General features: G+C 41.9%; 1 protein-coding gene across 2 annotated transcripts; it reads right to left on the minus strand.

Moving 5' to 3' along the window:
• Nucleotides 1-2,086: 2,086 nt before the first annotated feature.
• On the minus strand, nt 2,087-26,210 carry LOC128410341 (gamma-aminobutyric acid receptor subunit rho-2). Of its 2 annotated transcripts, XM_053381472.1 has the most exons (10): nt 25,430-26,210; nt 19,588-19,694; nt 13,304-13,371; nt 12,728-12,951; nt 12,217-12,299; nt 10,076-10,216; nt 8,443-8,595; nt 7,372-7,568; nt 7,128-7,265; nt 2,087-5,551 (listed from the first exon to the last, which is right to left on the minus strand). In XM_053381472.1, exons 1-10 carry the CDS (start codon nt 25,618-25,620, stop codon nt 5,243-5,245), a joined length of 1,611 nt encoding a protein of 536 aa, XP_053237447.1. In that variant the 5' UTR covers nt 25,621-26,210; the 3' UTR covers nt 2,087-5,242. The 2 variants fall into 2 exon arrangements, with proteins under 2 accessions (XP_053237447.1, XP_053237448.1); XM_053381473.1 differs by lacking the exon at nt 7,128-7,265.
• Nucleotides 26,211-27,651: the final 1,441 nt, after the last annotated feature.

Raw genomic sequence — 27,651 nt, forward strand, 5'->3', positions numbered from 1 at the left:
TTTAAAAAAGTCACATACCCCACCAGTAGTCTGAAGTATTACAGTCCACTCTACCAGCTCAGGATTCTACTATCTCATTCTTTTGGATGTGTAGATCAAAACCAAGCTGTTTATTGTATCAAAAAGTGATTTATTTAAAATAAAAAGTAACAAGCATAACTTTTTAAGGCTATGCTGCAAAACAGTGTTTTATTCTGTCTTTCATTGCATTGCAATGAATGCTTGCCTGGTCGTGCTTTTTGTTAAGCAGACTATTGGCTAATGTCCCAGAATGGTCAGGGTGACTTCTTCTCCAACAGGCAGGAAATAGCTGGACATTTCTTAAGTATTTTGAATGGAAGAGAGCTATCAAGAGTTGGATATTTTCAGAGGAGTGTGGATCAGGGTCTTTAGCTACATTTTATCCAGTGTTACTTCTGACTACGAACTTAATTCATTTTGAAGGTCCGTTCTTAACCTGAAACCATTCTTAATCTGAGGTACCACTTTAGCTAATGGGGCCTCCCACTGCCGCCATGGTGCCGCCGCGCGATTTCTGTTCTCATCCTGAGGTAAAGTTCTTAACCCAAGGTACTACTTCTGGGTTAGCGGAGTCTGTAACCCAAAGTGTTTGTAACCCGTGGTGTTTGTAACCCGAGGTACCACTGTACTGGATTTTAATTATGAGCTACATTAGGAGCTGATTGCTGATTGGAAACTGGGATAAAAATATAATAAATTCCAAAACATTACAAGAATACCCATTTCCCCCCACAAACCTGTTTTGAAACAACAAATTCAGTGATAATGTCCAACCTTATGCTGCTTTTAACATGCCTTAATAGTATTTCTGTAGGCTCTTTATCATTGGTTATATGTATCTTTCTCAAAAAAAGAGAGAAAGACTCTTCCAAAGGAAACAGGCAGCTTAAGGCTGCTATGACTCTCAATGGCATGGCGGGGTCTGTTGTGCTCAGAGCAGGAGCAAAGTCATCTTTGACTTACTTTCATGGATAGTAATGTGGCCTCAGCAGGGTCGCAGCTCTGCCCTTGTGATTGTCAGCTTATAGCTGAGTCACGTGAGACGGGCATATGAGTGCGAAGTGCAAGCAGATTAGCAGGAGATGTCACAAGCTGTTCAGTAGGACTGCTGTGCCTGCCGTTTTCCTGGACCAGACACTTCCGTTTCAGAGACACTGCAGAATAATAAATGGAACCGCTCAATTTGATCAACAATGCAATAGTGTGCTTCTTTTTGCGGGATAAGTTCAAGGTGAAAGCATGAAGACACAAATGACATTTCCTCATCCTCATATTTTACCCTTATTTTACTGACCAGAAAGAGAGTGAACTCTCCTTAGGTGTCAAGGTGAATCCTTGACTGAGGCAAGATTTGAACTCAAGTCTCTCATGCCTCTTTGAGGCTGAGGGTGTTGAATTGTGATGCTACGTTTTCTAGGTTTATATGTGGCATCCACAAGAAAAATCATCCAGTCCTGTATATTCTCTGTGGTTCTTGCATCTTTTCTTTGAACACAGAAAGTCTTCTGGTTTTTAGAACAGAAAAGTATGATAAATTTCAGAGGCATGGACGCCTTTTGTGCTCCTTTAGGACAGTGTTTTGACATGGGTAGTGACATATTTGGAAAGTGAACCTATCACAGCTCACAGCACACCTTCGTGATTAAATTTATGGCCCAGTTTTTGTTATATTAATCAATATTCATTATTGCCAAAATGTTTTTGGGGGTGTTTTTACTTTTTGAAATATGGCAACCCTAATACGTTTACCTAGAAAAGTGTTCCAGTGATTATGAAAGGTAAATTTTAAAAATGAGGTAATAAAATGGCACTCACAACAATGTGTAATGAGCTGCAAATGGCCCTACCCAGAGCAACTATGTCATGGCCACTGTTGTGAACAGAACAGAGTGAGATGTACAGATTGGAAAAGTGCAATACTCTCATGAATATGGAAAGTCTGTTGCTACTTCACTTGTAATTTGCAATGCAAGATCAGTGACTGGGTCATATCGCAAGGAACCTCCTGTCTAGAAACTGCCTGGGTTGATGAAAAGTTGGCTGAATGACCACAAATGCATGGAAATTAAGAGATCTTGTTCTTTATTGGTATCCACTATCGAGCTAAAATTTTGAATCAGAGACAGCAAATACAGTCTCAGAGCTGTCAAACAATACTATGCTTCTGCTCAAGACTGTCATTTCAGTAACTGACAATCCCAGACCCATACCCATGTCCAGGACACATAACTCCATCTGCTAGAAACACTTAGTTTTATATTCTATACATGCACACGTGCATATTAAGTTACCTAAGGCTAAGCTCTTAAGAACAAAGTTCATTACATAGCATTTAAATGAGAGATCATGTAGACAAAACAGAATGTAGCATATGAATAACTCTCGCCTGCCACTAGACAGGTTAAGCAAGAGAGCTTGTAAAAATAAATAGCAATCTGTATTCAATATAATTATTTACACAGCAAGTTAAATTAACCTATATGCACACTATTTTATTACAGTTATCATGGAAAACATTTATCCCTGGTGCAAATCCACTGGTGTTGCTTGTGGTAAACCATGGCTAGCTTGGCCCCATTATTCCTGAAAATTCCGAATGATTCATGTATAGCAGTGGCGTCCACACTTTTTTCAAAGAGGGCCAGATTTGATGAAGTGAAGGGCTGTAAGGGCTGACCAAAGTTGTTGACCACAGGGGCCAGATTAAACTGACCAGTGGGCTGATTAGGCCCCCCGAAATGGACTTTGTACATGCCTGATGTATAGGAAACCAGTTTTCCTGGTAGTTCTTTATACTTCGCATTAACATACTAATTAGCAGCAGGCTGCTTAGTTAAGTTACACTGACCACATCTGCACTTCACAGTAAACCAGAACCATGGTTTACTGTGCATGAATCAATTACACCTGCTCTTCTCTCCCATAGTGCTGGGGAGAAACAAACCATGGTCTCTGGTTTAGCACTACATAAAAACCAGGGATCATTATTTGTTTCACTCAAAACCACTGCAGTCAGCGGGGCAGAACAGGATGGCTTACCAACACAGAGATTGTTGATGGTAACTGAAAAGGAGATGGGAGAAGCAGCAGGGAGGTCAGTGAGAATCAGATTTGTCCTGATGCAGAACTTGCACTGCACCAACCTGTCAGCTGTCTTGACCCTCCATGCAGTGACCTCCACGTTGGGAAGCCAGGTAAGCAGCACCAAACCACTTTGAAGGCCACTGCTGCTCTAAACAAATCATGATGATAAGCCAGGTTTTGTACTTGGCTGGTCAAGAATAAACCACAATCCCTGGTTCAGACATAATGTTATGGCAGGGATTTAGGTTTGCATCCTCTATGCATTAGCAGGGAATAGAGCAAGACAGCCCAGATTGCTATGTTCACCGCAAACCTTTAATTATGACTTACTGTGATATGCAAACTGAACCTGTATCATAGCTGTCAACGTTTTCCTTTTTTAAAGGGAAATTCCCTTATTCCGAATAGGATTGACAGCTATGGCCCTGTATATTCATTATAAAAATAACACCCTACATTTACACTGGGCCTTAAAAAAGAATCTGAAATGTCTTAGAAATCATTCTTAGTCAGTCAAGCTTTCAAAACACTCCTGTGAGGTAGGCTAGTTCATCACCCCTTATTTTACAGATGGGGAAACTAAGGCACAATGTGGTGCAGCTACAACCCTATACCCACTTAACTGAGAGAATGAATTACATATAGAAATGAGCTTCTGTTTGTGAATTGGACTTCTTTGTACAATCCTGCACATGTGCAAAATATTGCAGCATGGGGAGAAATCAGGACCAGCACACAAGGTTACATACACAACTGGTTGGTTAATGTTGTCAGTTCTGACAAGCTTCTAATATCTGTTGAGGGATGTGGAGATTAATTCCAGGGTTCCCCTTTGTCCTTTCTTACTACTTCAAACAAGGCTCTCTGGAGTGGGGTACCTATATATTGCAAAGTAACGAAGATAAATTAGCCTATTTATCTGATACTTCTCTGCTCCATTTCCTGCATGGTTCCCAGCTGTTGAAATCCCCCTCTTAATATTTACATGGGAGTCTTCATTATATATTTCCTCCTTTAAGAAAAGCCCAGAATTATTGTCTATAAAAAAAATTTCTCTGTATGTGTTCCTATGTGTGCGTATTACATAACTGAAGATAGCATTTCCTACATCTGACAAAAATGAGCCCCCAAAATATCATGCCGCAACAACCCTGTTCACCTTTAAGGCACCACTCTTTGCTGTTTTTGCATTCAGAATGAGCTTCAGGTTCATATTTCCAGTGTTATTTATCTCTAATTCAAATAAATAAGAAAAAACCAGAGTACCAAAATGTAGAGCTTTGTGGGCCATGCCTAAACCTGATCCTTATGTTGCAAGAAATAATCCTTGATGTTCACCTAGGCAGCCCTACTCCCCAAAAAGCCAATAGCATTTAGTCCACTGAATGCCTAGAAGATCTATAACCCCTGACTGAATTTGTTCCCATGTACAGGGAACATTATAAAGATGGGGGGGTGTAACTTTCCTCCTGCAACATACAGGAGTTTGTGAGGAGGGAAGAAAGATAAAAAGTGCTTGTGGAAATACACTGGGATACCCAGCTATCATGTGCAACCTCACTTGTAAAAGCAGCCTTCTTAAACAGCATCCTAAGAAAACCTGCTGTTTTCAAGACAGTTTCAGTCACCATTTGAAGCCCCTTTTTCTTATCAGGCAGATTATCTTGGGTGGTTTGTCCATAGTAGTTGCAAAACAAACCCTACAGGTGTCAGCTTGCTACCCCTTATAATAAAAACCACCACATTCCCCTTAAGGGTGTAGCAGTTTCCCTTGATTTCAACATTTCATAGCAAACTCCATATCCAGATTCCTTTTCAAAGTATAGATCTGGCCACCCTATTGCCAGCATCCACTTGTAAAAGACACATGCAGTGACTGAGATCCAAAGCCAACAGGTGGATGTTTTCAAGTATGAAAGTCAAGACTATCAAAAATTAACAAAGGAATGGGAAGCCTAAATTAACTGGCACTGGTGAACGGTCTCCAAATAGCATTGTGTGTTGCAGTGCCTCCTTTCCAACACACACTCCAAAGGTGCAAGAGGATGGGATTGCTTTCTCTCTCAGAGGCCAAAAAGCCTCAAAAATCACAATAGTCTTTAAAGTATCTCCTGGGAAAATCACTGCCTTAGCATATTCAGCAAAAGACAGACCAGTATATTAAATTAAAAAATATATAGGTGCCTGGAAATATTACTCTGGAGTATTTGTCAATGGCGTGTGTGTTTTGCATGATACGGAGGCTAACGTGTCCCTTCAGCCCTTTCTTCCTTGATGAGTTAGACTCATTATTCAGGGCCAAATGGACCACCATCTTGTCTTGCTTATCCTCCTCAGCCACCATCTGGCCTCTTGGGTACCCTTCTAGGCTATTGGTATCCGATTCACTGTAAATACCATCCAGCATCATAGTTTTTGTAGAAGGTATTCCACACGTGCATGGGTACTGAGAAAAGAGAACAATAAAAGGCAGATGAAAACTCAGGCACTGCAAAAACAGAACAGGGGACAAAAATTACACCTTGATTTTATACAGAAAATGCATTAATCTTGCAACTGAAAATCGTATTCTCTTTTTCTGCAGTTTTCCAAAGTTATTATCAAGACACGCTAAACCCATACAGATGTACTATCCATCTGCTCATGAAACCCTGTATGGGTTAAGCAAAGGTGAATTCAGGGTGGAAAATATTATTTGTGTGACATAAGATAACAATAAGTTTTAATTCTGAAATTTTTCATCCATTTGGACTTACATTTCCTTGCAGTAAAGGTGCAATACCAATTGTATAGGCATACTGGAGATCCTTTAACTACCATATTTTTCTTATTTTCTGGAAGTCTGCAGCTCAAAATTTGATTGAAAAATAGCTGAGGATAAAGACAACCTTTCTTTTTATACAGTAACACTGACTTATATAAATGACTGTAGAACTCAGAATGGTGATCACACAAATTATACTTTTCCTTTTCCTACAATTAACAACAATATATGAGTCTCCATAAAAGCAAGGTAAAAGGTAAAGTCAAAGGCGACTATGGGGTGCGGCGCTCATCTCACTTGAGGCCAAGGGAGCCAGTGTTTGTCCACAGACAGTTTTCTGGGTCATGTGGCCAGCATGACTAAACCACTTCTGGCGCAACGGAACACTGTGATGGAAGGCAGAGTGCACGAAGCCTTGTTTACCTTCCCACTGCAGCAGTACCTATTTATATACTTGCACTGGTGTGCTTTCAAACTGCTAGGTTGACAGAAGCATCTCATCCTCATCGTCAAGGGGGACGCAGGTGGTGCTGTGGTGTAAACCACTGAGCCTCTTGGACTTGCCAATCGGAAGTTTGGTGGTTTGAATCCGTGCAATGGGGTGAGCTCCGTTGCACCATAAAAGCACAGCAGCCTGGACCCAACTCTATTCACACAAGTGGCAAACACTACAACTAATTAGCTTCAGATGAGGATGTGTATCCCCATCGGCATTAAATGATATTTCAAGCCAGCTGACTGGGGCCCCAAGTGAGCATTGTGTGGTTCAGCTGCAGATCCACCTGATCAGATTCACGTTGGCTGTATGTGTGGATCTCTGGTTTGCTTGTTTAATTGCGGGAAAGATGCATAAGGTACCCCTTTGCACGTGACATGGAAAATGCAAATGGGATGCATATGTCATTCATGCATCTGTTCCTGCCCCTTAATTAATAATTAATTATAAAATTATAATTAATTAAGGTCATTTATAAGCTTCCTTCAGTAGCAGGAGTCTCAGGGCAGGGTGCAATTCAGAAGACACAATGAAAGCATAAAAGCAAAGCTACAGAGTTCACAGAAGCCACAACTTCTGTGTAACGCAAGAGGCCTGTCTATATTTTGTATTGCAAGCATCTAGCTCCTACTATTATATTGGCTGAATCCAGTTTTGAAATGCGCACCTGACTGGTCAGGGCTTCGTCATGATTCATCAGGAGTACCTAAAAACAATGCAGCAAACACAGGGAAATGCCATACTGAATTTCCCCCTTCTTACCCTCCCTATATTGTCTTTGCCAAAGTCCCAGGTTGCAGACTTCCCCAGTTCTGATCTTAGTTTCCTTCCCTCTGTTGTTCCTACTATCACCAACTCCTGCTTTTGTGGTGTCAGGGATTCGGAGTCAGCTTGCATGCTCTAGACAAAAATTGTTCACACACACAGACACACAAGGGTCAGTTTTCCTCATTCACATTCACTAGCCCCTAATATATTAGTCAGGTGTGCAGGAAGTGCTTCTCACCTTTTCTCGCAGCTTCCTCTGCTTTCGCTCTTGCACAGTGGTCAGGTAGTTCACGGCTGCGTACTCTATCACCGAAAGGAAGACGAACACAAAACTGACCCACAGGTAAATGTCCACAGCCTTGATGTAGGAAACTCGAGGCATGGAGGCATTGACGCCCGTGATGATGGTAGACATGGTCAGCACCGTCGTGATCCCTGAAAAGGCCCCACACAAGTGTTAAGGATTGGGTTTAATTTCAGCCAGGTCTCATAGCCACAGAACCTGTTTTCAAAAAAACTATGGCTCAATGTGGTACATGTGAAGTGATAATAAATAACAGAATCTGCTTGAGGGTGTGCAGACATCCTCACCACTAAGCAATCACAGTCAGACACCAGGCACACGGTGTTCAATGGAAGAACTTGCAGATCAGCGGGTTTGACTTGAAGGAACACTGGACCGCATAGACTATTTTAGAATTAAATAACTGTCAACAAGCATCTATTATGAAGCTGAGCTTAGTTTCAGTGTTAATCATTGGGTCTTAGTCTCTCCCCATTTTAGTTTGGAGAATACAGTAATTCAAGAATGAGAAACCTTTTGACCTCCAAAAGTTACTGGACTGCAACTCCCATCCCATCAAAAGCCAGTGTGGTATAGTGGTTAGTGTGTTGAACTACAACCTGGGAAGCCAGGGTTCGAATCTCCCGAGTGACCTTGGGCCAGTCATTGCTTATCCTTAGTGGGGATTAAATGAGGAGGGGGGAGAGCCATGTACACCATTTTGAAGAGCTACTTGGAGGAAAAGGTGAAATATACTGTAAATGCAATAAACAAACAATCCTTACTGACCACAGGTCATGCTAGTTGAGGCTGCTGAGAATTAAAGTCCAACAACTTATGGGGGACGACAGTTTCCCTGGCCCTGCAGTAATTAGACTCTGCCTCTCACACAACTTAGGTCCATTAACTCCAATGAGTCTACTCTGAGTGTAACTTAGTTGGATATAGCTCATAGGGACTCTGTAGTTTTCCTTCCCTTGTATCCAGCTCTGCCGTCCTTTATAAAAGTTGAGAGGAATCACTCACCTAATGATACTCTAGCAGGCACAGCCCTGCGATCGATCCAGAATGACACCCAAGATAGCATGACCATGAGTGTGGCTGGAAAATATGTTTGCAGCAAAAAGAAAAAGATGTGGCGACGTAACGTGAAGTTAATGTACAAGCGATTGTACCAACCTGTTAGGGAGAAAATGGCAGCTATTAAAAATGTGTGGTAGGCCTCCTTATGGCAGTATGAGCAATAATTAGGTGAGACATAGTATGTAATACAGAGATAAAAGTCCAGCAAAGGGAGGACAGGGATAAAGGATGGTTCTGAAAGTACAAAAATAGAAGAACAGAAAAGTAGACAAGGAAGAAATACTAATATTATATACTATTACAATGGTACCTCAGGTTAAGTACTTAATTTGTTCTGGAGGTCCGTACTTAACCTGAAACTGTTCTTAACCTGAAGCACCACTTTAGCTAATGGGGCCTCCTGCTGCCGCCGCGCCGCTGAAGCCCAATTTCTGTTCTCATCCTGAAGCAAAGTTCTTAACCTGAAGCACTATTTCTGGGTTAGAGGAGTTTGCAACCTGAAGCGTATGTAACCTGAGGTACCACTGTATATAGATAACACTTTCTCTGTGTGATTACATTTAAAGAATTCATTTTGACTTCAGAACAAGTTTCTATTCTCATTTTACAAATGTGGAGTGAGACTGAGAGTGACTTTGCCAAAGGATTTACACAGTGAGGAACTTAATACTGTTAGTATTAAACTACCATATAAAATGACACTTTTGTTCCTTAACAGCAGGTTGGGGATCATTAACATATACACAGAGTGCCTTCGTGCTTGTGGAAGTTATTATCTAGTGTGGTGGAGTCTCCTTCTTTGGAGGTCTTTAAGCAGAGGCTTGACAACCATATGTCAGGAGTGCTCTGATGGTGTTTCCTGCTTGGCAGGGGGTTGGACTCGATGGCCCTTGTGGTCTCTTCCAACTCTATGATTCTATGATCTTAGAAGATCGCACAGCTTTTGGTAAACTTAGTACCATCCACTGATCTCCAGTATTTTCACACCTTTTTTGCATTTCCACATTGAAGCCTACATTATATAGAACATGCGGATGACTTTAAAATGGCTTGCTCATGCTTTGATTGCATCCACGCATGCATGGAAATAGCATGATAAAGTTTTGAAGGTGCTTATTAAGGTCAGACTAGAGAATAAAAAAAGAGACACCAAAATGCAAATCTATCAACATGCAGAGTTTGACTCTTAGTATTATGCTCAATGATTTTTAAATACTCACGGAGAACAGATAGTGTTTGTGGTATAGTGTTTTGAGTATTGGACAAGGATTGGATAGTTCCAAGTTGAAATGTCTACTCAGCCATGATGCTCACTGGATGACCTTTGGCCAGTCACTATCTCTCAGCCTAACCTACCTCATAATATTATTATGCAGATAAAATGGGGATGGGCAAAGCTTTGAATCTTGCCCTTCAAGGAAAGGCAGGATGGTGGTGATGGTGATGATGATGATGATGAACAAAAGACAGAAAAGGGACTAGTGAAATTTTATTGGCATTTCACCAGGCAAACTTGTGAGGCTGAGTTATAAGTGTGGCAGGCATTTAGAAAAGGATTAGAAAGAAAACCTGATACCAGTGCTACTATAGAAAGCGAGTCTGGAGGTTGTATGAAATTTTTGTATCAAGAACTGAGACAATGAGATTTTCTCATCTGTTTTTAGAGATTCATTCCCATTTTTCCAGTACAGCATCAGATCTTCATCTGTGTAAGCATCTGTGGAGGGTAGTGATGGGACAAAAATAATATTACATTTATAGGTCAACAGCAAAATAGTGAAATAGTCAGATGAATCAATGACTTAATGTGAGAGGGCAATAAAATAATCTGTTGTTTTTTTAATATATAATGGACCTGGATACTGGCTAGTACTGATACTAATCTCCTGTATTTTTATCTTGTGAACTGCCCTAAGATCTTCAGATGAAGGGTGGTATATAAACAATAATAATCTCACATAACTAAACTGGGGTTCTTAAGATTAACAAACATTGGACAGAGGAGGAAAAAGTATTATTACACAAACATGCTTGATTAGTATAACTCTACTCTCAAACTTTAAAAAGGTTTATGCAGCAATCCTACATACATTTATTGAGAAGTAAATCCTGTGAGCTCACTGGGATTCACACTCAAATCTGCATAATCCTATGCACATTTACCCAGAAGTAAATTCACTCTTTTCGGTTGGGGTTATTCCCAAGTAGGATTGGGTGAATCTGTTGATTTTGGCTTCTCTCTATTTCTCATTATCACAGTTTTAAGTTATCCACATTGTTAAGAGTTTGCTATTAAATTCTCACAATATACACAGTTTTGTATGCAATTTCTTTATATATTCCTTATATAAGCATTTTTGGAAGGCATTTTGGTATGTTATTTTCACTCATATATGCATCTTTGTACAGATTTCCTGGCTGGAGAAATGCTTTGCAAAATTAGAGAAGTGTGAATCTCAAAGGATGGCTGTGTTTCAGTGATGATGAGATAGGTTCTCCTTCAAATGCAAACTAAACTGAATTTCTCCCTGTTCCTACTTCCAAGTAGCCATACATAGTATTGTAACCTTAAGCTTCTGTCCCTCTCCTTCAAGGACTTTGGGAATAACAAAGCTATAAGTGTGGTGTGCTTGGGATCTTTTATACCTTTTTTAAAAAAACGAAACTTTAATTTTAAACATTGCACACTACCCTGAGTGTTACTTTTGTTCCAGATGGGTGAGACATGTACACATGCATGCATACATACATAAGGTAAAGGTAAAGGTACCCCTGCCCGTACGGGCCAGTCTTGACAGACTCTGGGGTTGTGCGCCCATCTCACTCAAGAGGCCGGGGGCCAGCGCTGTCCGGAGACACTTCCGGGTCACGTGGCCAGCGTGACAAGCTGCATCTGGCAAGCCAGTGCAGCACACGGAACACCGTTTACCTTCCCGCTGGTAAGCGGTCCCTATTTATCTACTTGCACCCGGGGGTGCTTTCGAACTGCTAGGTTGGCAGGCGCTGGGACCGAGCAGCGGGAGCGCACCCCGCCGCGGGGATTCGAACCGCCGACCTTTCGATCAGCAAGTCCTAGGCGCCGAGGCTTTTACCCACAGCGCCACCCGCGTCCCTATTCATACATACATAAAAATTGTTAATTCTCAGCACTCTCACCAGATGACAGTTCCCAGGATTCTTTGCACAGCAGCCATGAGAATTGCACCATTATAGAAACAGTATCATTTGTAGTGTACATATACATAGAGTTGTTGGAACATGGCATGGCCAAACGGTAATACTAAATAGGGTCACCATGAGTGGTGAACCGTTTTTCAGCTTGAGGGCAACCTTTCAGAGGACACATGAATGTAAATTTGATGGTTCACAGAGCAATTAAGCCTCTTCCAGAGTCAGGGATGCTCAGCATCAACACCTGCATAATTGAAACATGCCTTTTCCACCTCCTAGACTCCACGGTCTGCAGGATGTTCCATTGGTTGCCCCTCGGTTACAGTGACATAGACATTTACCTAGACATATATCCAGTCTCTGATATGCTGGATTCTATGCTTGGTCAGCTCTTATATGACTACATTTATTGGCTTGTGGTGCACAGTCATCGCCAGATCCCATGGATCCTATGTTCACTTTAACATGCACACTTCAAACAAATCCATAAAGAATTGTGTAGACATCTAGGAAAACACTGCAGATAGAAACATGAATGCCACATACAGCTTTCGAGCTCCAGAGTACAAGTCTGCGAATCTAGCGGAAATCGGCTGAAGTCCATGTTGCACATGGCTGTAACTGTGATCCTAGAAATTCCAAAAAGAAAAGTCAGGTTTGCTAGGTAGGAATAGGACAGAGTCACAGGTGCAGGGAAAATATAGGAAGATAGTACCCTCCCCAATCTCCATACTTGGGCAGGCTGCAAGTTGTAATTGATTCAATTGGTAGATTAATAAAATTACAGTGTAATTGCAGATTAATTAGTGGAGTTGAGATAACCAGGATCACTGTGGAGGCCACATGCACTAGGTTTTTCTCCTTCTTTCAAATATTATATTCATTTCTGTTTCGCCATATACTATACAGCGGAACAAGGGCTCCTGAGTGTGTTAGTTAAAACGCCCGTCAGATATTAACCATCAAATATTGTTATTACACTGTAGAGCTATTCCAAGATATTTCTGGGCAAACAATACAGTGCTGTTCACATTGAGCTAATTGGTGCGCTTTTCACCTCATACTATAGAGCACATGGCCATCCGGGAAGACCCGCAGCATGATGTTGTCAGTGGTTGTGTCATGAATGAAGGATCTCTTTGAGTGAACGAAGAAGACATCTGGCACCCAGATCTTCTTCACCAGCCTCCCATCGAAAGTCATGCTTTTGTTAGTATGACTGGGAAAGGAGAGGCGCTCATCCTTCCAGTAATGCCTCAGGTACAGTGTCATCGTAAAGTCCTGCAACGAGAGGAAGAAAAAGGGGAGATGATGTGTCTTGTGGTTATATGCTCCACACATTCCACTGCTGAGGTACGGAATCACTGTTTGTCTTTAGCAGCATCCCAGAGGACTGGAATGCCTTTCTTGGCATCCTCACTTGTTTACCTGTTTATGAACACATAACACACATAGCTGCTTCTTTGTTTAAAGTCAAACCTATAATGATATCTCTACCTGTGGTAATCTCATAACAAGATTAGTTGTAAGAAATAATTAAAAGTCAAGAGTAGGACACCTTACCTTTACCTGGAAGCAAATTTTTTTTCCTGACTAGGCACAAGTAATCAAACCTTAATTGAAAATTACATACCATATCGACCTCAGAAATACTGTCCAAACTTTCAACCTGCACGTCCACCCCGACAGGAATAGCAGGGCCTGTGACAGAGTGAAATTGAACTATTAGAAACTACCTATTATTAAAAAAAACTATTCTTATACAAATATTTACATAACATTGTCATTAAATATGCCATACAAAACCACACAGTACCACACCATATAAATATCTTATTAATACCTTAGCTATTAATATCTGTCTTCAGCATTTCATAAACATCCTTTAAAAAACTAGAGTCCCTAAATATACCTATTAATATGATCTCATGAAAATTTCCAAAATATACTATGTAACTGAATATATTAAGCTTTCTACAGCTGCATAGAGTCTAGCTCAAAATTAGATATACTACAACAATGGAATTGCTGGACTCCATTTATTTATTTTTTCCTTTTGTTTTGGATAGAATTACATATCTGACTGCTTCCAAGTGTTAGTTAATTGTAGAAACTGCTAATAATATTCCTAGAAGAAGAGTTGTTAGGTAAAGGTAAAGGTACCCCTGCCCGTACGGGCCAGTCTTGACAGACTCTGGGGTTGTGCGCCCATCTCACTCAAGAGGCCGGGGGCCAGCGCTGTCCGGAGACACTTCCGGGTCACGTGGCCAGCGTGACAAAGCTGCATCTGGCGAGCCAGCGCAGCGCACGGAAACGCCATTTACCTTCCCGCCAGTAAGCGGTCCCTATTTATCTACTTGCACTTTGACGTGCTTTCGAACTGCTAGGTTGGCAGGCGCTGGGACCGAGCAGTGGGAGCGCACCCCGCCACGGGGATTCGAACCGCCGACCTTTTGATCAGCAAGCCCTAGGCGCTGAGGCTTTTACCCACAGCGCCACCCGCGTTGTTAGCACAGTGCTTTAAATTGCCATACACATTTGACGTTTGTAAAGTCTACATCAGGGGTAGGCAACCTAAGGCCCGTGGGCCGGATGTGGCCCAATCGCCTTCTCAATCCAGCCCGCAAACGGTCTGGGAATCAGCATGTTTTTACATGAGTAGAATGTGTCCTTTTATTTAAAATGCATCTCTGGGTTATTTGTGGGGCATAGGAATTTGTTCATATATTTTTTCAAAATATAGTCCGGCTCCCCACAAGGTCTGAGGGACAGTGGACCGGCCCCCTGCTGAAAAAGGTTGCTGACCCCTGGTCTACATCCTGACATCACACACAAATCACATAGCGTTTATGTCCAAGCATAGTGGAAAGTTTTTTTAAAAAAGAGTATCCTGCTGAGTAGTATTATAAAATAGCAGGAATCATTATAAAAAACTACAGCCGGGGTGAGCACTTTTTATAGAATCAAAAACAATATAAATCCAACAGCCTCAAGCCCTGCCTGGGTGGGTTTAGAAGGTTGTCCGTGCTGCAGACCATACTGTTGAATTAAGCATCTGGTGATGAGTCACAGGAAGATGTCAAGAGATTTCTGATCTCGCTAATCCTTGCAGTCATTAGAGAGCTGCTAGGTTTTTAATCCTGTCTCTGCTTCCAACTAAACTACACAGTGGTAGAAGAGGGAGGTGGGGGGGGGACGCTGCTCCAGATGATTAGTTAAATTCGTCACCAACTAACACTATAGAAGGGGAAACAAAATAAAACTCTGACGTACAGGAAATAAAGGGTGGGGAAGGGAACAGAAATGGAAAACCCTGAAAGTATCTGTTAGAGATTCTAGGATGCAATGCATGAGGAATGTCTCTTACACAAGTCCCTATCAAATGAGCAGCGGGGGGTGGTGGTGGTAGGAGCTGCCTGGTGATTGGGAAGCTTATTTTGCCTGTGGCCCCCAGTCTTAGCTTGCTTGGTTTCTCTCTCCTAGTAAATATAAAGCAGCGATGGGGAGCATCTTTCCCTCGCAGCCCACCAGGCTGAATTCCCTAGAGGGGACAACTGTTGAGTGGCTGCATACCCAAAGGGGGTGTGGCCAATGCCAATATGCTAATAAGCCTGGTGCTAGCACAGAGGCTGGTGCTAGCCTGGGGTGAGAGACCCTGTTCAGGACTCCTTCAAGTAACCTATTTATTGAGCATTCTTCCTGATTTGCTTGCACAAAGCTTACAGGGACGGTAGATTCCTTTTGATTTGATTGCAGGGAAGTGATACGGCAATGAGCATTCATCCTGATTTGCTTGTGGGACATTTACAAGATTTTCTATTAATCACTCATTCGTTCCACACTTTTCATTGCATTACTCTGTTACTTTCTTAGAGGAAAAGAAGTCAATTTCATATATATATATATATATATATAGCTAATTTGTTGTGCTACAGCAACAGAGTGCTTTAACTGAGCAATCCTACATTTCTCAGTACACACTTTAATCCCTCTCACAAAATATTAACAGTTTGGAGGCAGCCTCAGTTAGGAATTTTGTCTTATCTTGGATACGTTTATCCTTATACTTGTGTTTCTAAGCATCTGATTTAATCACAGTAAAATATGGAAATGTATATAACAACTCTCAAGTGGACTTCATAAAGCATCTGAAACTTCCAATTACAGGGGCAGAACTTCCCCAGCAGCACCCTGTGTGATGCCAAAATTCGGTGCCCCCGAGGCTCTGCCATATGTCTGGATTTTCCTGGACATTAGTGGTATTTCAAAGGCAGAATGTCTGGGAGGAATTTCCGGAAGGCGGTGCTTTGACCTGGATCTTAGTCAAGTCAAAAACTTTCGGGTCTTCCTAAAAAAAAAAGGTCAACATGGCAACCCTAGCTCTGTGTCAGTGCAACCAAACCAGTCATGCTCCCCTAAATACGCCTCTCCACTTCGCATTTTCCCTCAAGCGGCAAAATGGGATGAGCCGTCCCTGTAAACAGCATTTACATATTTTGTTTACATATTTTGAATAATAGAATGAGCATGTACAATGCCGGCCAGAAAAGATGTCTGGCAACCAGTGTCAGCTGTGGTGGGCCCTGGCATGACCCACAGCAGCCCAGGTGTCAATGTGGGGTGTTTGGCTGCTACCTACATCATCTGTGACCCTGGGGTGGTCATTTAGGGAAGCAGGTGCTGGGCTGGGCTTCAGCTGCAATGTCTAGCCTTAGCTGCATCACTGCAGAGGAGCTTCTTGGGAGCCAAGATCTTGTAGGGAGGTGGGGGCTGTCAGGGTGCTTTGAAGAACTTGCTTCTCTCCCCCCCCCCACACCTTCCCCCTTTCATATACTGCAATCCTACATCTGAATGAACCTAGCAGGGTTGATGTCACTCCAGTTTTTACATTTGTGTACACAACAACATTACATCAGCAATTCAGCATGGATGACTGGAAGGTTCTGTAGGTTAGGATTAAGTTCTGCTGGCAGGGCTCTGCAGAGAAGCTTATGCTGCTGCACCTGCCCACTAGGCTCCAGGCTGTGGTGGCTAATCCTGTCGTTCCGTGAGCAACATTTGCTATATTTTTATTTTCAAATTGTGATTGGATTTTAGATCTCCTTTAAGAGGCAAGAGATTAATAATCTGGGAGACTGAAGCCCAGACTTGACCTTGCATGAAAAATAAGCACAGTTTTAATTATACCAATGATCAAGTGCAAGGTGCTTCCCGTCCACTTTGATTTGGAATGTTTTATAGATTTCATTTCAAGGAAAGGACATGCTAAATTTGGTTGTGCTCGCTCCTACACTGAATCAGTGACCAAACAGCATCAAAAGGGAGCACAGTTACAGTGTCTAAACAGTGCAGAAGTAGTGTACGCATTTATTTTGACAATGTGCCCCCAAGCCTGCAAAAGCAGGAACAGGAAAGAAAGGCACATGCAGCATTAATCTAACATAGAAGCTACCCGAATATACACAAGTTAGGCTATGCTATCTCTGTCCAGATAAGGGCACAGCTGAGCCACCAGCCAAAGGTGATGGAAGGCACTTTGCACCACTGAGGCCACCTGAGCCTCAAGCGACAGCAAATAATAATAATAATAATAATAATAATAATAATAATAATAATAATAATTTATTATTTATACCCCGCCCATCTGGCTGAGTTTCCCCAGCCACTCTGGGCGGCTCCCAATCAGTGTTAAAAACAGTACAGCGATACATATTAAAAACTTCCCTGAACAGGGCTGCCTTAAGATGTCTTCTGAATGACAGGTAATTATTTATCTCTTTGACATCTGATGGGAGGGCGTTCCACAGGGCGGGCGCCACTACCGAGAAGGCCCTCTGTCTGGTTCCCTGTAGCCTCACTTCTCGCAATGAGGGAACCGCCAGAAGGCCCTCGGCGCTGGATCTCAGTGTCCGGGCTGAACGATGGGGGTGGAGATGCTCCTTCAGGTATACAGGACCGAGGCCGTTTAGGGCTTTAAAGGTCAGCACCAACACTTTGAATCGTGCTCGGAAACGTACTGGGAGCCAATGTGGTCCCGGCGGCCACTCCCAGTCACCAGTCTAGCTGCCGCATTCTGGATTAATTGCAGTTTCCGGGTCACCTTCAAAGGTAGCCCCACGTAGAGCGCGTTGCAGTAGTCCAAGCGTGAGATAACTAGAGCATGCACCACTCTGGCGAGACAGTTCGCGGGCAGGTAGGGTCTTAGCCTGCGTACCAGGTGGAGCTGGTAAACAGCTGCCCTGGACATAGAGTTAACCTGCGCCTCCATGGACAGCTGTGAGTCCAAAATGAGCAAAGGCTCCAGAAGTACCCCCAGGCTATGTAACTCACTCCTTCAGAGGGAGTGCAGCCCCATTTTTATCCGCAGAGCCCTGCTCTAATGCCCACATCTCCCCTGCCTCTCTCTGCTGCCAAATTGATGCTTGAAATAAACATTATGTTGTAGCCAATGCATCAAGCCACAGAGTGTGCTTAATGGCTGCAGTCTGTGTGTCATGCCCACGACATTTTCTCCATTTTGCAAACATGCCGACAGGCACCCAAAAGATAGCAGAACCTGCTTTTAGCTCATATGTGCCAATTAAATGTCACCCAGTAGGAACTGGCTGGTACTACACTGGGTGGGGAATAAACTGTATCACAGGAACCGTATTAGGCTGTTCTTCGACGGAAAAGATACAGCTATTTTAAGTATCAGCTAAAGCTGCTTATTCATGGACTCCCTATAAAAAAGAGAGATGTCCTAGATGAAATGCTTACAGTGAGAGTTTGAGGAAGGGAGCCCAAATGAAACATTTACATAATCTTTAGATATTAATATTTGTAGTAAATAATACCTGAACATCTGCTAGCTCTGACAAGGTCATTGGCACTGAGATAACTCTGAAAGGGTCAAATCAAATGTGCTCTCATATTAGGACAGGAAAAGGCTCTGCCACATGCAAGGAAAGGAGAAGTCAGATACATGAGGTGAACAGAGAAGGTTTTAGGTATATATTCATATGGGATCTATATATCCTGTATGGTGAGGTGCAGTGGACATGCCAAACTGAGACAAAGGCCCATCTATACTGCTGTTTAAAGTGGACACTAAGCTTCCTGTACCTCCATGAATGAATCTTTATTTGCATCAGCCATCGGCCATAGCAATAAAACAGCATCCATTCATTTTCCATTGTCCATGTGATATTCTCCACAAAATCAATGCCTTCCCACCACTTTCCTCCCCCTTAGTCCGAATTTTCTCATACTGTCTCCTTTTTAGAGTATCCCTGGTATAACAAATTGAGGGAGGGGAAAGTATGGCAAGGCAGTGATTAAGAGGAGTGCGTCATATGGACAATGGAGAATTCATTGAGGTACAGGAAACTACACATTAAACAACAGTAGGGATGAGACCCAAGAGGTACATCCTAAGAGCTGTGACCCAATCACTTAGGTAAACACACTGAGCTGCTGACACAAATTAGACGGTAATTCCATAGCTCCAGTCAAAGATGTACCCAGATTTCTTTGTGTGCATGCCTACAGTTAAATTCAGCTTGGTGCTTACGTACTGCATCTGCCACTAACATGCTTTCTGGGTTACAGGTATAAATTGTGCAGCTTAGAAAAGGTCAGTGAATATTTTCAGCAAAATCTATGGGGTAGGAGCATGTGCTTCTTCAGCACATTTATAGATCTGACGTTTTATTATGTTTTTGTATGTACTGGAAGCCGCCCAGATGGGCAGGATATACTACTACTACTAGTACTAGTACTACTACTAGTAGTAGTAGTACTACTAGTAGTAGTAATAATAACTACTTGTGCAAAGAGGATCAATCGTCAATACTGGAGACTTGAACTCAGTGAGACCCCACAATGCTGTTCCCACCATTTTTTGTGGTGGCGAATTTGCAACACCCCTCCAGTTACCTCCAAAGGCTGGTCTCATGGTGAAATCATGGTCATCTACCCTCAGGAGCTGTTCACTTTTTCCTGTCCGAGTTTTGGTCATGTCGTGGTTCTTCTTATATATGTGACTAAAATGGAAAGCAAAAGAACCGTCATTCCTAGTCATCCAAATAATAATAATAATAATAATACTGAAATTCTATATAACTTCGATATTACAATGGAAGTTGAAGTACTTTCAGACTGTCACTATTTTGCGGGTGGGATTGAAGCACATGCCAGCAAATTTAGTTCGAACGATAAAAGTGAATTTGGTGTTCTTGCACAAAATGTCCACTTAAAAAACAACAACAGACTTTTTGTGGCAAGGAAAGTATATGGGAAATGCTCTGGAAAGTGTGGATCATTGCTTGACTCAGTGCCACATGGCCACGCTTGTGCAAACTATTCAGGTTGAATCCTCAGTAAACAGGTTGAATGGAAGTGACCTTATAGTTACCACTAGCATAGTAGCAAAAAGATAGCAGAGCAACCTCTTGATATAAAAGTGAATATAACATACATATGTGGAAATTTAATTATAGTCCAGCTAAAGGTATACAGGGGTCAGTTAGGTAAGAGGAAAATGTCTAGTTTTCTAATCACTGCTGATTTAAGAGGGGGGATTAGAATAAATTAAGACCCAAGAGCCCTTTGCTCTAGCAGTGAGATCTGCAAAGTTGTACATACTACTGCTACAGTCAGAAACAGATAAAGTGCTAGCTGAGACTGATGGGAGTTCTTTGAGTTTGGTCCAAACTTGTGCAGCCCTAAACAGCCTCTTAGTAGTGATTTATTTCTAACATTTTGAAGTATTCATAATATGGAATGCGGCTAGTACACTGTAAGTCTTTGTGGGGCAGCCATATTTGTGAATTAAGTAACACATGCTCCAGCTCAATAGGTGAAGGTCTCCGCCACATCATACCCCATGCCCATCTAAGAACAGGAAGCAGGAGTGTGGAGACTCACAAAATGGTGGCCCCAGTCTTCATTAGTAGTGTACCACCGCCAAACATTACAGTGGGGAGTGGGGATTGGTTGTCATGGGAGATGCCATTTTGGGCTGTATGTCCTTGTCACAAACACTCTCAGGGGTTCTATCCTAATGTGCAAAGCAACATGCCAGTGGGGAAATCATGGATTAGCACACTAAGCTCCCTTTGTTGGCTCCCATTAACCAGATCGCAAACTTCTGAAGCAGGGAGCCTCAGGCATTCATGGAAGCTCCCGGGACAATTTAGAGCCCTAATCTTCCAGAATTCTCAGTTTTGCATGGAGGACATTCCATGCTTGCCCTCCAACTTGTGGAAAGTGATTGAGACTGTGGTGCAGAGCTTAGCACACTCGCGACTACTATAGTGTTGTCTTTATATATGACTAGAGCATCTGAGGTTGTTACTGGCACCCGTCTGTCTCGAGACGCAAGAGGCAATGGAGTGTGCCTCCGGGGGTGAAGTAAAAGTGCTGTGTTTGCAGCACCAAAGTGGCCTCCCCTGGGTGTGCAAGCTTGGACAATTTGTATGGAGGTCCTGGGATGCCCAGATGACAAGACACACCCCCCCGGCCTTGCTGATGTAGTCAAAATGCTGGATATAATGCGTGTTCTGCATATAGGCAAGGGATGGGAAGGCCTGAAGAAGAGGAGACATTTTTGAACCTGATGTTGAAGACTAATAGGGAGCCAGTGCAAAGAATGAACAAGATTGGAGGTTGAGGTTATGATCAAAGAAGTTAGAGAGGGCTTTGTGGGTCAGTTGAAGAGAATCACTATAGCAGGAAAGGAGTGATTCCTGCCATCTATATAACATGCAAAGTAACAACAATTTTAACTGAATACAGGGAGATGCTGGAGGTCTTGGAGGAAGAAGCAATGTCTTCATTTAAAATCCCCCACCTCCAATCACTTGGCTACAACCCACCCACTCAATATGACCATCCAATTCCTCCCATATGCTTGTTGTTTGAGGCAGTAAAAGGGCGCAGATAGCATTAATCTGAATGCTCCAACATTATGTTTCTTCTTCCACAGCGTGCACCTTAACTGTACTTATTTAGTAGGTCTTCACTAGTAAACAAGCTTATGTTTGAAATTGTGAACAATTATAATGATTAGGAGTTGTATTTGTTTGGTACACTGAAAAAATGTTTTCCTAGTGCTTTCTAAATGTTAAATGAAATTGTTCCTTCTAAATGTTAAAGCAAAAGTGGTCAGGGGTTAAAAAACAACAATGTATTTTTTTTAAGCTAATAATTGCTAAAATCTGTGTGCTGACAGGTCTCACAAAAAAATGGTTTATTCTACTTCTGTGCCCCACAACGACAAAGAGCTACAAACAGTATAAAACAAGTACAGTACAACACTTTTAATCTGAGAAATGTCGAAATGATAGGGAAAGGAAGATTTTATGAAGCCCACTGCCATATGAAATAATGCCATTATATGTTGAAGCAGAAAGCATTAATCGATTAACAGCTTGATAGCAGATTAAAAATAGAGTTCCAATTAATCAGAGTCTGCCATCTGGGGCATTCCCAATGCCACTTACAAAGCCACAACCAGCTCTCCAAATTGGCTCCTTCCTTCTATGGCAGGATCTCCCTTCATGCGGAAGAAGGGGTCTTTGAGGAAACCTTGGTCTCTCTTGGATGCTTCTGCCCAGAGAGTAGGTCAAAAATCCAGAAAAGAGCTGGCCCTACTGCTAGGGTGTGTGTGGCAGCCACCTCAGGTAGCAGTTGCTGAGACAGTCAGTGACGTTGAGGTGTTGGACAGAGCTATATGTGCCACACGACCTGCCCTGCACCTCCTAAGCCAGTCTCTGCTGTCCTAAATTGTGGTAGAGGATGCTGATGTTGTCCAATTGCCAGTGTTTGAAGTGAGAGTTAACCACCTATCTTTGCTGGCTCCCAGTACATTTTTGAGCACAATTCAAAGTGTTGGTGCTGATCTTTAAAGCCATAAACGGCCTCAGTGCTATACACCCAAAGGAGCCCCTCCACCCCCATCGTTCAGCCTGGACACTGAGGTCCAGCTCCAAGGGCCTTCTGGTGGCTCCCTCACTGCAAGAAGTGAAGTATGGTGTAGTGCTTAAGAGTGGTGGACTCGTAATCTGGTGAACCGGGTTCGCTTCCCCGCTCCTCCACATGCAGCTGCTGGGTGACCTTGGGCTAGTCATACTTCTCTGAAGTCTCTCAGCCTCACTCACCTCACAGAGTGTTTGTTGTGGGGGAGGAAGGGAAAGGAGAATGTTAGTCGCTTTGATACTCCTTGAGAGCCAGTGTGGTGTAGTGGTTAAGAGCGGTAGTCTCGTAATCTGGGGAACCAGGTTCGCTTCCCTGCTTCTCCACATGCAGCTGCTGGGTGACCTTTGGCCAGTCACACTTCTCTGAAGTCTCTCAGCCCCACTCACCTCACAGAGTGTTTGTTGTGGGGGAGGAAGGGAAAGGAGATTGTTAGCCGCTTTGAGACTCCTTAAAGGGAGTGAAAGGCGGGATATCAAATCCAAACTCTTCTTCTTCTTCTTCTTCTTCTTCTTCTTCTTCTTCTTCTTCTTGGGAGTGAAAGGTGGGATATCAAGTCCAAGTCCAAGTGAGAGGGAACCAGGCAGAGAGACTTCTTGGTAGTGGCGCCCGCCTTGTGGAATGCCCTCCCATCAGATGTCAAGGAGATAAATGACTATACAACTTTTAGAAGACATCTGAATGCAGTCCTGTATATGGAAGTTTTTAACATTTGATTTTTTTATTATGCTTTGTTGAAAGATGCCCAACAAAGACACCCAAAATATTATTATTATTATTATTATTATTATTATTATTATTATACATTGTTTGCAGCAGGGCTGGAGAAGCTGTGGTGCTCCAGGTGCTGGTGGGACTACAACTTTCATCCCTGACCACTGGCCATGTTATTCCGTTTCTGATAGTTTAAAGAATGATATTAAACAATACGCACAATCCCACATATAAATAGTATATTAAAGCTGTTTATTCTCATTTTAAAAATTCTGCAAAGTGCCCATTTTTGAAATGTACCAATAGTACAGCAATTTCTTGATATAGTGATGGGACAGTTCCCGTGCATACTTTTCACCATGGAGGATTACATGTGAGAAATGTTATGACTGTAGTGGAATAGACACATGGATTATTACAGGTCAGATCCAGGAGCAGGAGGCAGGAATCTAAGCAAGAGATCTTGTTTCACACCAAAAGGTATTCCTCCATAAAAAGAAAAATGTACTGAGGAGTCAGCTCTTAGGAACCTTAAATTGTGCAAAACTATGAACAAGAATCCAGTGCCCATTTATGCATCTGTAGGCCCTTCCTGGGGACCTGTTTATCTATATGGATAAGTATGGTCCTGCAGATTTTAATATAAAGGGTGAAATTCAAGCAAGCAGTGCACCATTGATTTAAGCAGAGGTTGATGGGACCTCTGTGTAAGGCCATCTAAAAACAATGGACCCTGCTTGGAGGATTGCACCATGTTGTAACATTTCAAATCTGAATTATTAACAAGCTGTTTTGTGAAGGCTTTTCCCCCCTTTGAAAAACAGGGTATAAATGCTGTCTTAAATTCTTTCCTAAACAGCAAAGAATTGATCAGTCTTTGTAATCAACAACATTCCCAATTACTTGCACAGTAAAGATTTGGACTGTAAATGTCACAGGAGGGCAAGAGAATGAGGCCAGTAATATGAGGTGAACTAGTTTTGCTGGAGAGAATGTAATCTTCCACCAACAATGGCAGTCCAATAAAATAAATCAGCTCATCCATTGTAAATCTCTTACCCACTGGGACGAAGTTAGTAATCACTTCATGTGCGAAGCTAGAGAGCAACATGCTCTAAGTTCACAGTGTCAGGCTGAAGAAAACACAACTAATAAAAAGATGAAGGTCACAGTGTTTCCATTTAATAAGATGGATTAACCCAACTTTGTTTATAAGGTCTTAACCAGGCAAATGGTCCTGTAAGATGCAGTTCACTGGATGACATAACTCAGTATAAAAATGGATAATATATACTTGGGGTTGCTTAGCAGTTTGGGGAAGATTATCTTTTTCTCATATAAACCATTCACCATGCCTCTATGATATTAAATCTGATAAAACTTTACTAAGACCTTTTAGCTGTTTGGTACATGCTTACAGTACTAAAAAAAAAGTGGGGCTCACCAAATAATTTGCAACAACAAAAGGTAGAATTTATAAATATGAGTATTAGGCATTTATACATAAAGAAAAATAGATGTTTAACCAACAAAACAACAAGCCCAACACCAAACAAATAAAACAGAAAAGCTGTAATCCTCTGCACATCTATTTAGTAATAAGAACCACTGAACTAAGAGTTCTTCTCTCTGAGTAGACATGCATGATTTCAGGGAGCACATCCTGAAACTGATACAGGCAAGATATTTAGAGAAGTATATTTCTTTTATGTCTTATATTTTATACCTTCGGATCTACAATAGGCTTTGGTCAAGATAAAAAGCAGTCCTACGGGTTGTTTTGAAGTAACAGAGCAGTTGATGCAATTTCAATATTTAATGTTCATGTCTGAGAATCTGTTCCATAATCACATTATCTTTTAAAATTCTTGGAAAAAGAATCATTATAATAGCTCTCAAAGCAGTAATGCAATTTAGTATTATTCGGGGAACTAGAGTTTTACCTCTCTCACACACCAGCAGTTATAGTGCATGTACTTTTCAGGCACACCATGCAATATACAGCAGAACTACATGTATTGAGCATTTTCCTGGTGAAAATATATAGTGAAAACTGAGGAAGTGATCAGTAAATTTAGCTACTCCTTACCTTATTTGCGGCAGCTCTACTTGTCCTGTCCATCTCCTTTTCCTGTGCTTTCTGCTCTCCACAAGGAAGAACAAACAAAAGATCAGCAAAATTAGTTTTGCAAAATTGTAAGGCATTCCGTGGGAATCACTGCTCCACTCTCCTTCAGTCCCGTAACCGCCTGCCGTGTAAGTACACGCTGGTTTAAACATTGAATCAGCTGCATCTCCAGAATCTCACATTTATCAGTGTGATCATTGTTAGAAAGAAAACTGCTTTTCTGCTTTAATATTTTAAACCTGCTTTCCAGGGCTTCCTACTCAGAGCTCTTCCTTTCCTTGCTGCTCAGGGATTGGCCATTACTCATGAAGAAGTTAGTCCTATCTGGCAGCATTTCCACTGGGTCCTAAACAAGTGCTTTTGCAGAAAGCCATTGGATAAAAAGAATGCAACTCCATCTGCCAGTTTTGTTCTAGCCACTAATCTCAGAATTGCACAATCCTCTGCCAGACTGTGCAAAACCATCTCTCTCTGTTTTTTTATTAGGGAGGCTGGATAGACTGTGTGCCTTACAGAGAGCATTCTTCAATGAGAGGCAGGTGCTTACATGTTCATAATGCAGCAAACATAGCCTAGTGTTACTCTACTGTAGAGTTTGTGATCTTGTAGTTAAGTTAGCCATCTAAAAGAGCTGCCAGCATGCAAACAGAGTCTGTTCACTCGGCTTTTTAAAATCATAGTCCTTCAGTTTTATCATATTTTTAATCAATGTTCGTAAATAATCTTTTGTAAACTGCTGTGTGGGTTTGCTTGAACTGATAAGTAACAAATCAAGTGCCATTTTCTTTAACAGGAGGAAAATGCTAGCTTGTTAACAAAATAAGTGAAATGGCTTAAATTGTTTGTCTTTAGAGCACTCACTGTTGGTTTCTGATCCTGAAAGGTCATAATGAATGCAGGTAATAATGCTTATGCAGTACATTTTGAGCTTTAATTTTCAAACACTTTCTATACGCTCACTATCTCTGTCATCCTTGGGGCAACTCCATAAGGTAGTCCAGTTTTTATTAACATATTGCAGATGGGTGACAGAGGCTGGGAGAGTGTGGTGGCTTCCCTAAGGCTGTTACAGTGAGATAGCTTCTGAAATGGGGATTTCTGGGGTCAAACTCCTAGCTACTACAACAGCTCTCAGGACCTCAGAGATTAAAATGAGAAGTTAAATGCCAACTTTAACAATCCCTTGTTTTCAAAATAAAATGTTATTTAGTCAGAGTTGTTTTGAATCACTACATAGCCAGGCAGCGCCACTTGCGTTTCTATGTGATAAGCAAATTCAAGGAAGAAAATAATTTGGCTTCGTGAGATTTGAATATTAATAGTTGTGTAGCTTCTACTTTGATGTGGCGTCTCCATATCTCAGGCCAAGATTATGTGTTATATTACAGGGACCAGACTTGATCTTGATTGTTCTAAGGGCAATTTTTTAAAGCCGCATATTCTATAGCATGTATATAGAACTACAAGTGGAACTCATAACCAAATTGCTCGTGTTCATGTTTTGAGCCAGTCCATTCTATTCCCCCTCCCCTTGTTTTCCATTCCCTCCTTCCTACAGCAGCCAGCCAGCATCCTATGTCTGTATTTACAAGCATCTTTAATCCTCATTGGTCTGTTTTTGGAAGGGTTCCACTCCTATGGCTTTCCCTACTAAAGTATATTGTACTTCTGCAAACTCTGGGGCTACCCCAAGGCTGCTGCTTCGTTCCTCTGGCTACACAAGGAGCAGCGCTCGGAGAACTGAGTTTACTATTAGTTTAGACAAGTGAGGACCCGCAACAAATTGTTGCATATTGTGTCAAGGGGAAAAACGTTGAAAGATTTATTTTCTCAGGCAGGAGTCTGCCCAGAATGATACTTTTAAATGCAAATTACACTAGGCAAGATACAGAGAAATACCCTGGAAAGGGGATTTTCTTGCCCTTGCCTACCTTCTGCAACACCTTTGCATCCTGAATAGTCACTGCTGGAAGTGAAAGATCTTCCAGAGCAGCATGGTATGGGTGTGTGTGCGAAGATGTCTCAAATCAGCTGAAATGGATTTCTTACAAAAGGAGTGGCTTTTGGTGAGCTGGAGTGGTTGGGAAAGCTCATTGGACAAAGGAGCTTCCTCTCATACTGAGCCTTCACTCTATTTCAGGGGTCTTTTTTGGCACTAGGTAGATTTCATAGATGATGTTAGA

This window comes from Podarcis raffonei, chromosome 3, assembly GCF_027172205.1.
Source record: "Podarcis raffonei isolate rPodRaf1 chromosome 3, rPodRaf1.pri, whole genome shotgun sequence".
Taxonomy (NCBI): Eukaryota; Metazoa; Chordata; class Lepidosauria; order Squamata; family Lacertidae; genus Podarcis; species Podarcis raffonei.

Bases quoted from the DNA above. Each gene is read 5' to 3' on its own strand.
- LOC128410341 (XM_053381472.1), bottom strand. From the start codon at position 25,620: ATGTTTAAACCAGCGTGTACTTACACGGCAGGCGGTTACGGGACTGAA. The intron at 8,596-10,075 runs GTATCAGGTTTT...TCTCCCTAACAG, and splicing joins CGCTTTCTATAGTAGCACTG to GTTGGTACAATCGCTTGTAC. The intron at 5,552-7,127 runs GTAAGAAGGGGG...CTCTTTTCTCAG, and splicing joins GCAAAGACAATATAGGGAGG to TACCCATGCACGTGTGGAAT.